This window comes from Cavia porcellus, unplaced genomic scaffold (assembly GCF_034190915.1).
Source record: "Cavia porcellus strain 051 isolate PalLab524CR breed Dunkin Hartley unplaced genomic scaffold, mCavPor4.1 scaffold_19, whole genome shotgun sequence".
Lineage (NCBI taxonomy): Eukaryota > Metazoa > Chordata > Mammalia > Rodentia > Caviidae > Cavia > Cavia porcellus.
In genome coordinates this window covers 67,399,191-67,412,079 of record NW_026947502.1, presented here as the reverse complement: position 1 = coordinate 67,412,079, position 12,889 = coordinate 67,399,191, and the positions used below count along the sequence as shown (strand labels likewise).

Genomic DNA, 12,889 nt, shown 5'->3' with positions numbered 1-12,889 from the left:
CCCATTGGAAGGGCAGAGGATGGATGTAGATTGTCCAGCTGCTGCTTGTGGGAAGAGCTGCTCATCCGGGGTGGAAGCCGAACCTGTAGCCTGGGCCTGGTTTATGGACGCACGGTCCACAGTGAGACCATACAGCCACTTATGTTCCAGAGGATTGGCCGGTGGAACTCTTCAGCGACTTCTTCAGGAACGCTGGGCCCGCTTTTGTGCTGCCGCCGTTCCAACCCTCGCCCCTGCAAGTCCTAGAGGCTACCGCGCCTTCTCACCCTTCTGGCCCAGCGCACTCCCATCCGGACCCGTGGCCTCAGCACGCACCCTCCTCCCTTTCCTCCTGCTGATCCAGCCAGCCAGGCTTTCTCCTTCTCTGGTCTCGCCTCCTCTCCCCCTTGAATCCAGTCCTGGTTTCCCCGCCGCCAGCTCCCTCTCCAGTCGGCGGGGCTCGCACCCCGCCTCCGCCCCGCCTCGCCGGGTCCGCGCGATCTGCTCCGCTCCGCGCCCGCCCTCGGCGGCAGCCGCCCCGGGCTCTGCTTGCCCAGTCCCGTGGCTCCAGTCCGGATCTCGCGGCTGCCCGACCCGGGTCCGAGTCCCAGCAGCTGGGGGGGAGGCGGCGGCTGGCCCGGGCTCCGCGCGGCCGCTTGGCGAGGAGGGAGCCCGAGGAGGACAATGCACCCGGCGCTCGGCCACCCTCGCTCCGTCTCCGTCTCGTCCGGCTCCTTCCCGCCGCCCCCGGCCGCCGCCCGGCAGCAGCCTCTCTTCCTGCGAGGCTCGGGCGACAGCGGCACCAGCACCAGCACCAGCCGGGGGGGCGGCGGCGGCACACGCGGCGGGGGCGGCGGCGGCGGCGGCGGCGGCGGCGGCGGCGGCTCCCCGAGCAGCAGCACAGGCGCCGAGCGGGAGGACGACGACGAGAGCCTGAGCATCAGCAAGCCGTTGGTGCCCGCCGCCGCCGCCGCGCTCCCGGGGCCCCCGGCGCAGGGGGGCGCCCCCGCCGTCGCCCCCGCCGCACCGGCCGCGCTGTCCTCCTCCACCTCCACCTCCACGCCCACCTCCTGCAGCATGACCGCGGCGGACTTCGGCGAGGGTGCTGCGGCCGTCGGAGGCCCCGGGAGCCGCTCGGCTGGGGGCGCGGGCGGCGCGGGCACCGGCAGCGCCGCCTCCTGCTGCTCGTGCTGCTCCTGCTGCGGGCGCCCGGCCCGGCCTGTTCGCAGGGGTCGGCGCCGGGGCTGCGCGCCTGGCCCCGGGTGCCGCTGGGGCTACCAGGCACTGTCCGTGGTGCTGCTGCTGGCGCAGGGCGGGCTGCTGGACCTGTACCTCATCGCAGTCACCGACCTGTACTGGTGCTCCTGGATCGCCACCGACCTGGTGGTGGTGGTGGGCTGGGCCATCTTCTTCGCCAAGAACAGCCGGGGCCGTCGGGGCGGCGCGGCTGGCGGCGCACACAGCCTCCACCAGCACCACCACCACGCCGCGCCGCCCCTGCACCTGCCCGCCGCCGCGTCGTCCTCCGCGGGGGCCGCAGCCGGAGCCAAGGGGCGCGGCGGCCGCGGAGGCGCAGGGGTTTCGGGGAGCGGCGCGGGGGCGGCAGCGGCGGCGGGCGAGTTCGCCTTCGCCTACCTGGCCTGGCTCATCTACTCCATCGCCTTCACGCCTAAGGTGGTGCTCATCCTGGGCACGTCCATCCTGGACCTCATCGAGCTGCGCGCGCCCTTCGGCACCACCGGCTTCCGCCTCACCGTGGCGCTGTCGGTGCCGCTACTCTATAGCTTGGTGCGGGCCATCAGCGAAGGGGGCGCGCCCCCGGGTTCGGCGGGACCCCTGCTCCTGCAGCCGCAGCAGCACCGTGCCGCAGGCTGCTTCCTGGGCACATGTCTGGACCTGCTGGACAGCTTCACCCTGGTGGAGTTGATGCTGGAAGGCCGCGTGCCGCTGCCCGCGCACCTGCGCTACCTGCTCATCGCCGTCTACTTTCTCACCCTCGCCTCGCCGGTGCTCTGGCTCTACGAGCTGAACGCCGCGGCCACCTCCGCTTGGTCCTGGCGCCAGGCCTCGGGGCCCGGCAGCTGCAGCCGCCTTCTGCGCCTTCTGGGTGGCTGCCTGGTGGACGTGCCCTTGCTGGCCCTGCGCTGCCTCCTGGTGGTGAGCTACCAGCAGCCCCTCTCCATCTTCATGCTCAAGAACTTCTTCTTCCTTGGCTGCCGCGGCCTGGAGGCCCTGGAGAGCTGCTGGGATCAGGGGAGCCGGACCTCTCCCAGTCGGGCCAGAGGTGGCTACAGTGCTCCGCCCTCTGCCCCTCCACCACCGCCACCACCTCCACCACCTCAGGGAGGCTCCCAGCTGGGCCACTGCATCTCTGAAAATGAGGGAGGGCCCCATGGCTATGTCAACACCTTGGCTGTGACCTCCCAGAACTGAGGGGGTGAAGGGCAGGGGCCCTTGCTTTTGGGATGACAGTGTCCAGCTCCCTTGGCCTCTGAGCTCTCACTGGGGTTTGATCAGGCTCTGTTGAGAGAAGTGACTTTCTCTGTACCCAAGAGGTACTGCTCGCAGGGGACCAGCAGTTCATGGAGAGGGAGGTTGGCCCACTTACGTGTGCTCTGTCTTCATACCCTGCTCCAATCCTTGACCTCCAAGGGGCTGGATAACTGCTTCCTACTTTCCCCACAACTGTGGGGGAGAATGGTAGACGAGGCAGGTGTCCAGGCATTGACTGCTGTGCTTTGGGCCTGCGCCAGGCTCTTCAGGTTGTGGTTGGTGGCCGTTGCCTCAGAATCCACTCTTCCTCTGATGTGTCTGCGCAGGGAGGTGGATGACAACCGCATGTCTATAGTGTGTGTGTGTGTGTGTGTATGTGTGCGCACACACATGCGTGTGTGGTGCTGTCTCCTTGTGTTCAACCTGTGGCCCCTTGCAACCCATAGATTGGGAGGCCTTGCCTTCCCACCACACACCCCTCCGCTGTTCTCTCTGTGGCTTGAATTTGTGAGCATGAATTCCCAGGACCAGTGGGGCCTTGGAGCTGCCCTTACTCTTGTCCCAGGGAGAAGCTGACCCACGGTCTTCCTCAGTTCCTCTCCTGTCTTCGCACCTTGCGGAGGAAGGTGTCCCACCTCTCGAAGGACCAAATGGCACCCTTTGGCGGGTGAGCGAGCAATTCTACCTCCATGCTTTCAACTTTTGCTGCGTCATGGCGCTGATGCTGCTTGCAAAAAACAAAAATAAAATACTCAGAAGTTGCATTCAACATGGCCACCAGCCACTGTTGGGCTTTGGTACCAGTGTGGTTACAGGGTCTGTGGAGTATCAGCCATTGGCTTGGCCTCCTGTTCCTCCGTCTGCACCCAGAATGGCTCTCCTTCCTGTGGCTTGTTCCTGGCTGGGTCAGAATAGGACTCAGCAACAGTTTAAGGGCAAGAGGTGCCTGGATGGATGTGAAATTGGGCTTCCCGTGGGCCCAAGGGATTGGGACACCCAACGTCCTGTCTGTCTCTCCTCTGGGAAGTGTGGTGTAGGTCAGAAAGGGTGGCAGTGCCCCCTGTCCTTGCTCTGCTGACAGGGCTCCAAAGGAAAGACCCTGCCGTTGGGCATTCCTCATGGGCTCCTCTTATTGAGGCCATGACAAGAGACATTTATAGTCTTGGTTGGGACGTCGCTTTGGAGTCTTGGAGGCAGGAATAGTATTTAAGGGTACAGGAAAACAGCAGGGAGCAAGGCCTGGAAATACTCACTTTCTTTCACCCACAATATTAGGGTGGGGAAAATTTAAGGAGTTTTTGTTCTCCCTCTCCTTTTTTTCTGCTTTGGGAGTTCCATGTAGTGTGACAAATCCTGGACCAGGAACCAGAAGGCATGGAAGACATGGATTCTAGTTCTGGTTCTGTCACTCACTAGTTTTGAGCACTAGATCATTTTTACTTTCTGGGTGTCAGTTACCTTTCAGTTCTAGCACTGATTTAGTTTAGAGTTTTTGAAAACCGTGATCATCTGTAAAAAGTGGTAAAGGTAGAGAGGAGAGGAACCAGCCACGATCCCCCTGTGGTCTGTTCCCCATTTTGTTCTGGGAGTGTCTGAGGCCTCAGGCTGGGAGTGAGAAGGCACCTGGCCAGGTGGATGGCCAAGCCTGTCTCTGTTGCCCTGCCACCAACCTTCCCAAGAGCCCTGAGCACAAGGAAGGGCCCAAAGTGCCCAGTTACTGGCCCCTAACTCAGCAGCTGGGCCAGTGGCCACCCCTCTTTTGGTCTTGCTGGGTTCTCCAAGAACTGAGGGCCGCTGGGGCCCTCTCTTTCAAGAGTCTAGGGGTTTGTGGGCAGAAGACATCATTCAGGCAGAAACAGCTGAGGGGCTGAGGGAGACCTGAGGGCCTGCAGCCCACCTGGCCCTCAGAGTGGGTGCTGGTGGGGAGATGTTTACAGTCAGTGCACTCTGCGCTCCTCGGCCAGCACTGGTGGGCTGGATTTCTGCCACGTCTCCTTCCCCTTACTGGCTCCTCTTCTCTGCTGTTGGATGCAAGGTTTGAGGCCCAGGCCCCGGGTGGGGACGATGGCTGCTGTCACTGTTCCCTTCTCTCCAGTTCTGCTGTGTTTCTGCTACTTAATCTCAGTGACTGTGAAAGGACATTATTTCTGAGCCATGGCTGGCATTGGCTGGCCCCCAACCCACCCTCTTTCTACTGTTTTGATGGCCACCTGGCTGCCGAGTGACTGCTGGCTGTGACCTCTGAGTGCTGTCCGGTTTTGAATGAGGTTGTGATAGGTTCCAGTGAGCTGCCACTTCCCTGGTACGTCAGGAGATGGATGGCAACATGGCCTAGTTTGGCAGGGGCCAGGCCTGTTCACATCCAGGCAAGAGACCCCAGCTCCACCTGAGCATCCTTTTGTACACATTTGGTACCATAACTGTGTTCAGGATGCTGATTCCTTCCTTCTGGTGCATTTCCTTGGGTCCTGTCATTCATTATCCTTGGCCCACTCATAATAAGCAATGGCCCCTGAAGCTCACTTTCCTTGCTTTCTAGGGTATCCTTAGTGCAGGGGTCCACGTGGGTATCCCCCAGGGGTATGATGATGTGCAGTCTCCTGGAGACCTGTGCCCACAGCAGGGTTTATAGTAAAGAAGCCTGGGCTCAGATTGGGACCTGCTCCTAACATTTGAGCATGAAATGGTGACGGGGGAGCAGGTTTTTCATCTGAACCCCCAAAACCTTCTCCACTTTATTTTTTGAAATGCTATGGATGGGTGTCAGGACCTTGTATTTACTAAGGCAAGTGTTCTGCCACTGAGCTACCTCCCCATCCTTGAATCTTGTTTTAAAAAAGAACTAGACCTTGTTTAAAGTCTTGTTCCCCTCTCCTTTTTGTGAGCTAGGTTTTTGCTCAATTGCCTGGGCTGCCTCACACTCCTCCTGCCTCAGCCTCCTGAGCAGCAGGGACCACAGGTGTGTGTCACCATGCCTAGCTCGGATTCTTCCTTGTTAGCACGCTTGGTGCCAAGCTGTGGGTTTTTGTAAAAGAGAGTTAGCTGAGAGAGCCTGGAAGGAGGAGGGAAGTGGCGCCTCACTGGCATTTATCACAGTGGGGTTTTTTTTCTTCTCTTTTTAAAAATAAAATGAATTTCTGTTCTGAAAATAAAAAACTTGAGACTTGTGACAAGCTTCCTGTGTGGTTTGTTTTAAGATCCTTTCTGTCCTGGTTTCCTTACTGAATACTTAAATGTTGCTGTGACATTTGTCATCATTGTAGAGGCTGGGGTTACCATCTTGGGGACACCTTGGCTAGGCAGTTGATCAGACCAGGTCTTCTGTGGCCATGGCTAACCCAGGAGGCTTTGTCTGAGATGGACCGGCTCTGTCACCCTGGACTTACACCTGAGTTGTAGCTTACCAAGGGGGAAAGGCTGGAGAAACAGGTCTTTTATTTCAGCACTAGGCTCCCCAGGATGGTCTTTTGCCTCAGCCTGCTGAGTAGCTGGGACTTTAGGTATGCACCACCCACCCACAAGAAACTCATTTTTAATATTCTTTCTCCATGCTGGGGATTTGGCTCAGTGGCATAAGTGCCTGCCTGGTAAGCGTGAGATTGTGAGTTTGATCCCTGGTACCACACACACACACACACACACACACACACACACACAAAAGCAAGCAAAACAAATTAAACAGCTTCACCATAATAAAATAACACATAAATTCTAATTTTGGGGCCAGGAATTTAGCTCAGCGGCATTAGCGCCTGCCTGGCAAGCATGGGGTCGTGAGTTCAATCCCTGATACCGCAAAAAATAATAATAATAAAAATAAAATAAATAAATAAAATAAATAAATAAATAAATATTCTTCCTCCATGACTTTTATCCCATCTGGAAGCATGAATTCCAGAACACAACCACTGTTTTTTGGACTTGTTTGTTGTAACATGAAGGAGACTATTGAGTCTAAGGCAGAGTACTGAGCCTGTACCCAAACAAAATCCTAGCCATGTTCTTTAGCGCAGAGGAGAGAAGCACTGCTGAAGCCACTTTGTGTTGTTACCTGATAGCCAGAAGCTTCTGAGCCCCACTGTGTCTCCTGCAAACTCTACATTACCCCAGACGCCTGCAGGTGCCAGCACTAACTGGGCTCCACCTCCTCGCCAGTGAAGCTCACTTCCGGCTTTTAAACAGGGCTTTTACTCATTTCCAGGAAAGAGGTGAGCAGAGGAAACCAGCAGGGCACCTGGAGCCCTGTGGGCATGCGCAGGGGCCAGGCAGCCATGGCCTCCTCTATCCTTCTCTTTTCAGATCATACTTTATCTTCCCCTCAAACAGGAAGGGCCCAGGAAGGCAGCTCCTACTGAGGTGTTAGCAGCCCAGGAGTCTGCTTTTGCTAGGGAAGGAACTGAGCTGCCAGGACCAGGTATCTTGTCACCTTGTGAATCATACAAGGGGAGTCTGTGTCCATTAATACACAATGCCAGCTCCATGGGGCGACCACGGAAGGACACCCAGTGTCAGCACTGGGAGAGGCCATAGGGCATGAAGGAGAAAGGCCCAAAGCGAGATGGTCCTGGGAGTCACTGGGGGCAGCACGATGTGGGAAGCCGAGGACACACCACCTCAACAGCCTTACCCACAGGCAGGGGTTTCTATGTAGAATTCTGTGTGATTCTGTGTATTCTTCTATACTATAAATCTGTATTCTTGCCCTTTTTCCACAATAAACACAGTCAACACATGTATTCAGCTCCTAATATACACCAAGAATTAGTGTGCAGATTGCTCCTGGAGTCTGAAAATGCAATCAGAGGGAGAGAACAATACATAGCCCAGGAACTGAGGCTCAATAGCACGCCAGGGTTCACAAGCCACTCTGCCCATGGTCAGGAGAGAGGCACAGAGGACTGAGAAGCCGGAGATGGCTTAACTGTGGTGGTAATTGTCTAGCAGGCAGTGTCTTGCCCAGTGGTAACTGTTCTTTGCAGGGAACCTTTCTGTCCCCATACACTGGACTCGAGACGTGAGACCCAGGCGGCAGGACCAGCCCTACATTTCCTCTGAGCTAAGCATTCTTGGGCCCCTGATTTATCAGGACAGGACACCAAGTGCAGAGTCCAGACAGCATAGAATTAAAACTGTCCACTGCATTGTGCTCCATTTCTCCCTTGTCCCCCATTTAATTTTCAATGGTAAGCGAGAACTAAGTGAAACCCACCACACCTTCACAACTCACAGATCCCAGCTCAAACTGCTGGATGGATATTTCGGTGACTGAACGAAGCGTTTAAAACCCAAGGCTGGGGATGTGGCTTAGTCTGTAGAGAGGTCCTGAAGCCCCAGGTTTTAAAAAAAAAAAAAAAAACAGACGAAAACCCCCCAAACAAACAAAAAAACCCAGGGGGAAAGAGAGAAAAAAAAAGAAAGAACAAAAAGGAAGGAAGGAAGGGACAGAAAGAACACACACATACCACCTCTAAGCAGAAAAGAGAAACTGGTTTTGAACAGAAGCAACGTTCAGGTCACCATCTAGTAACACGTGGTTTTTTTGGACCAGCATCAAAATAGCAGCAGGGAAAAGCCAGGACACCTCTGTGGGTCAGAAGCTCGCACAGTGGCAATGTGTGTCGGGCCCTGGTCACTGGGAGAGGTGCTCCACTGGGAGTTTTGGCCGCATGTCGACTGTGCTGCTGTCTGCCCACCTTGAGGGAAGAAGCAGGGTAGTGGGAGGGGGACAGTAGCATCTGTTTCAGGCTGGGGGCTCTTTTGGACCAAACAGATGTTTTTCTTCTTTTAAGTCTATTAAACCCAGCCAGGCAAACAGTCTACCACTAAACTACTCCAGCCCCCCAATTTTGTTAGCCATAGTTCAGAACAATATAAGCACAAAGGCAGGGCTTTACTGATCCACACTCGTGATAATCTTGGCATCTGTAGGAGTGACAGATACGTGATAATAAGGGGAGCCGTTTCTTTTTGGGGTAGTTCTAACATTGTGCTGATGGTTGCTGAACTCTGAACAATACTGAGTTACAGATTACACAGAGCCCACTGTCAATTGCACAGGACATGAATTTAATCTCAATAAAGATGTTTGGGGGGTAGTCACCTGGATATGAAATGGATGTAGGGAGAATGCCAGCTGAGGGTTTTCACTGTTACAGCCTCAAAGAGCAGCAGGCAAAATCCCAGGCTTGTAGGCAAGGGCTCAAGATTACAAGTGAGCTTCAGGGAACCAGTCACAATGGCTTGGGTCATTTTGCTGCCCGGCAAAGCTCGGCTTCAGCAAGTGCAGAGTCCCCCATGGAAATCTTCATCCTGGACATTTAATTTGTATTTGTGAGAAGCCAGGAATACATCACAGGAAGTCTGATTGTCATCCTGACCCAATAATGCTCACCACTAAATACAAAGAATAAATGAACCAAAGAGTTGGTTCTTTGAAAGATTAAGTGAAATTGACAAACCGTTATTCAATCTTATCAAAAAAAAAAAAAAGGAAAGCAAAGACTCAAATTCACACAATTATGAAAGAAAAGGGTGAAATTTCAATGGACTCTGCAGAAACCCGAAGATCATCTATATCTACATTGAAAAATTGTATTCTAATAAGATGGAAAATGCAGAAAAAATGGACAGGTTCCTAGATACATATAAATTACCAAAGCTGAAGCAAGAAGATATAAAAATTCTAAGTTGAGGGCTGGGGATTTAGCTCAGCGGCATAAGCACTTGCCTTGCAAGCAGGCGGTCGTGAGTTCGATCCCCGGTACCGTTAAAAAGTTAAAAAAAAATCCTAAGTAAACCAATATCCATCAATGAAATCAAAGATGTAATTAAAAGCCTACAGACAAAGAAAAGCCCAGACCTGATGGATTCACTGCTGAATTCCACAAGAACTTTTTTTTTTTTTTTTTTTTTTGCTATACAGTTCGAGCTGGCCTTGAACTAACTTTGTACCTCAGGCTTACAGGCTAATTTCCTTAATGAACACAGATGCAAAGATCCTCAGTAAGATACTGGCAAACAGATTGCAGCAAATCATCAAGGAGACTATACACCATGACCAAGTGGAACTCATCCCAGGAATGCAAGGATGGTTCAACATATGCAAATCAAGAAATGCATTATATCGCATTAACAGTGCCACGGCCAAAAATCATACACTAGGGTCATCTCAATAGATGTGCAATAATGCTCACCAGCAGGATTACAGGAAAAGAAAGATGGAGCTTGAAAGACAGCTGGCTGGGATGGGTTGGTTGCTTTTTCATTCACTTGCTTCTTTGCTGCTATCGGGCTGGACATGGGCCATGCTCTAGGACTTAGACCTTTGGAGTCTCTGCTGCTTTTAAGCAAAATCTGACAGAAAGAATGCTAGAACTTCCCTTGTCCCTGAAAATAAGACCTAGCAGGAAAATAATCAGCTTTGAAAATTAGACATTAAAAATACCAGCACCAATCAGCCTACCCTCACCTTACCTGTCTTACACAGTAGACATCATGGCCATTGAGGCAAGGCTAGGCTGATTGGTGCTGGTATTTTTTATTTTAAAGAGAATTTAAAAGCCAATAAAAATGATATGGAACTTTAAAATAAGATGATAGGAAATTAACAGTGGCTTTACTGCATATTGTTGTCTTCAAAATAGTTGCTCAGATCACCAGATATAAGCATGCAAAATTGATCAGACAATATAAGCACTAAATGTTCCTTTCAGTGAACTAATAGCATGAGTAATACAATTACCTTAGCTAACTTATCCATATATAAACATACATTTTCCCCTTCTTTTTTCCTTCCTTCCATCCTAGGTGTTCTTTCCTTTTAAGCAGTTCCTTTCCCTTTCTCAATATCTATTGTACCTTTTGGATCTTACTCTTTCAGCTTCTTACACTAGGGAGACAATACAATGTTTATGCATGCAAATGTGATTTATTTCACTTGTAAGATCTCTAGTTGCATCCACTTATAAAAGCCTCAAATTTATCTTTCTTTATAGCTGAGTAGTACTCCACTGTATAAAAATACATCTTTTTATCCATTCCTTGATTCATGAATATTTGGGTTGTCTTCAAGATTTAGTTATTACAAACTGTGCTGCTATAAAAATGAGTACACATATATCACTGTGGTATGATATTTTTGGTTTTTTTTAAAATTTTATTTAAAAGGAAAAAGAGAAAAACACAAAACAATACAAAGCGGTATAAGTAATACAGAACTACAAAAAAAAAACAGTAAGAAATCACCAGTTAATAGATTACATATTATCATCTTAGAGATAGTTGCTCAAATCACAGTATCAAAGCATACAAAGTGGACATTCAAACAGTGAGACTGCAAACAGTTGTGTTCAATGGTCCAACCAAAAACATTAATATGGTCAGCTCTTTAACACCCCTAAACACACTTGCTGTTGAATCCTTTAGAGCTATTTTTTTCCCTCTATTTTTTACAACAAAATTTACACATTTTGGGTTTTATTACTCCTTAGTTCTTATTACTTTTCTGGGGGGGAGAGAATAAAGTCAAATATGGCAAAACAAAGCTGTCAGTCAAAACCAAGGATAGACATAGCACATGATGTAAAACAGAGTGCAAGGTTATAAACAATGGTTATCAACAATGTCTCTTGTTTCCTTAAAAATAATTGTCTATCTCATTAGATATTATAAAGTTGAACAAAACAGTAGAGAACAAGAACAATAAAACTTAAGCATTGTAAACATTACAGGACTTCCAAAGGAGACAATAGTCAAACCAAAATGGGCATCTTAGTGAATCTTACTGCCTTCAAAGTAGTTGCCTATACCCTCAAACTTGATACTATCATACAGAATGGAACAGAGTCTAATCAGTCAAAACAAGATCGTGGGTGTATTACAGGACTTCAAAACAAGTTAATAGGAAATCAAAAAAAGTTACTATTATATATCCTGCTAATTTTTTAAATTTTTCCCCTTAATTAAAACAAACATAAGAAATAACTAAATAATTTTTTTAAAGAATAAGGGAGAGATTGAGATAAAACAGGACATAACAATATAACAATACAGGTCAAAGCATGACTGTTTCAGCAACCTAGTGCTTCACCACCAAATAACCTGACTTAATAGTAGTTACCATAGTGTCTGTCTTTTTCCTTGAAATATTTGAATAAAACTTCATATACTGTAGCTTCAAATATTTCCATATCAAGAAGCCCAGAATAAAGCCTTTCAATTAATGAGTGAAAACTTTATAAGGCTTCAGGGCCACATAATGGGGAATCATGATTAGGACATATTTTTATATATTTGAATCATTACTTACATTAGGGAAACTATTCGGTATTCACACATGCGAGATTGGTTTATTTCACTTATGAGTATGGTCTCAAGCTGCGCCCATTTATTGATAAATATCTCAATGTGATCCTTCTTTATAGCTGAATAATACTCCATTGTGTAGAAATACCACAACTTTTTTATCCATTCCTCAGTTGATGGACACTTGGGTTGTTTCCAAGATCTGGCGATTGCAAATTGTGCTGCCATAAACATAGGTGCACATATATCACTGTGGTATGATGCTTTCAGTTCTTCTGGGAATATGCCTAGAAGTGGAATAGCTGGAATAAATGGGACTTCCAATCCCAGCTTTTTGAGAAATCTCCATCCAGGCTGACCTCCACAAAGGCTGCACCAGTCTACACTCCCACCAACAGTGCAGGAGAGTTCCTTTTTCCCTACAGCCTCTCCAGCATTTGTTGTTGTTGGTTTTGATCCTGGCCATTCTTTCAGGAGTGAGATGGTATCTCAGTGTGGTTTTAATTTGCATTTCTCTAATGACCAATGATGATGAACATTTTTTCATGTATTTATTTACCAATTGCATTTCTTCATCTGAGAAGTGTGTATTCATCTCAGATGCCCATTTTTGGATTGGATCTTTGAATTTTGGGGATCTGAGTTTTTTTAATTCTTTATATGTTTTAGACAAGAGACCCTTGTCTGAGAGAGAGTTCACTAAAATCTTCTCCCAGTTTGTGGGGTTTCTTTTCACTATGCTGGAGATTTCATTTGACATGCAGAAACTTTTTAATAAGAAGTGGTCCCAGTTATTGATTCTGGGAAGTATTTCCTGTGCGGTTTGAGTCCTGTTCATGAATTCTACCTACTCCTATGTCTTCAAGGTTTCTACCCAATTTGTCTTCCAATAGATTTAGTGTTTCTCTTTTAATATTCAGATCTTTGACCCATTTAGATTTTAATTTAGTACATGGTGATAGACATGGGTCTAGCTTTAGTTTTCGGCAAATGGAGAGCCAGTTTTTCCAGCACCATTTATTAAAGAGACTGTCGTTCTTCCAGTGAACCTGCTTGGCTCCTTTATCAAAGATAAGGTGCTTGAGTGTGTTTGTAGTTGTGGTTGTATCTTCTA

The 12,889-nt window shown here is 49.5% G+C and overlaps 1 protein-coding gene across 1 annotated transcript; it reads left to right on the top strand.

Moving 5' to 3' along the window:
- The first annotated feature begins 517 nt into the window (after positions 1 to 517).
- Positions 518 to 5,645, top strand: Tmem121b (transmembrane protein 121B). The gene has a single exon (XM_003463752.4). The coding sequence runs from the start codon at positions 664 to 666 to the stop codon at positions 2,410 to 2,412; it is 1,749 nt and encodes a 582-aa protein (XP_003463800.2). The 5' UTR covers positions 518 to 663; the 3' UTR covers positions 2,413 to 5,645.
- The last annotated feature ends 7,244 nt before the right edge of the window (positions 5,646 to 12,889 follow it).

Coding starts and splice junctions, on each gene's coding strand:
- Tmem121b (XM_003463752.4), top strand. CDS start 664: ATGCACCCGGCGCTCGGCCACCCTCGCTCCGTCTCCGTCTCGTCCGGC.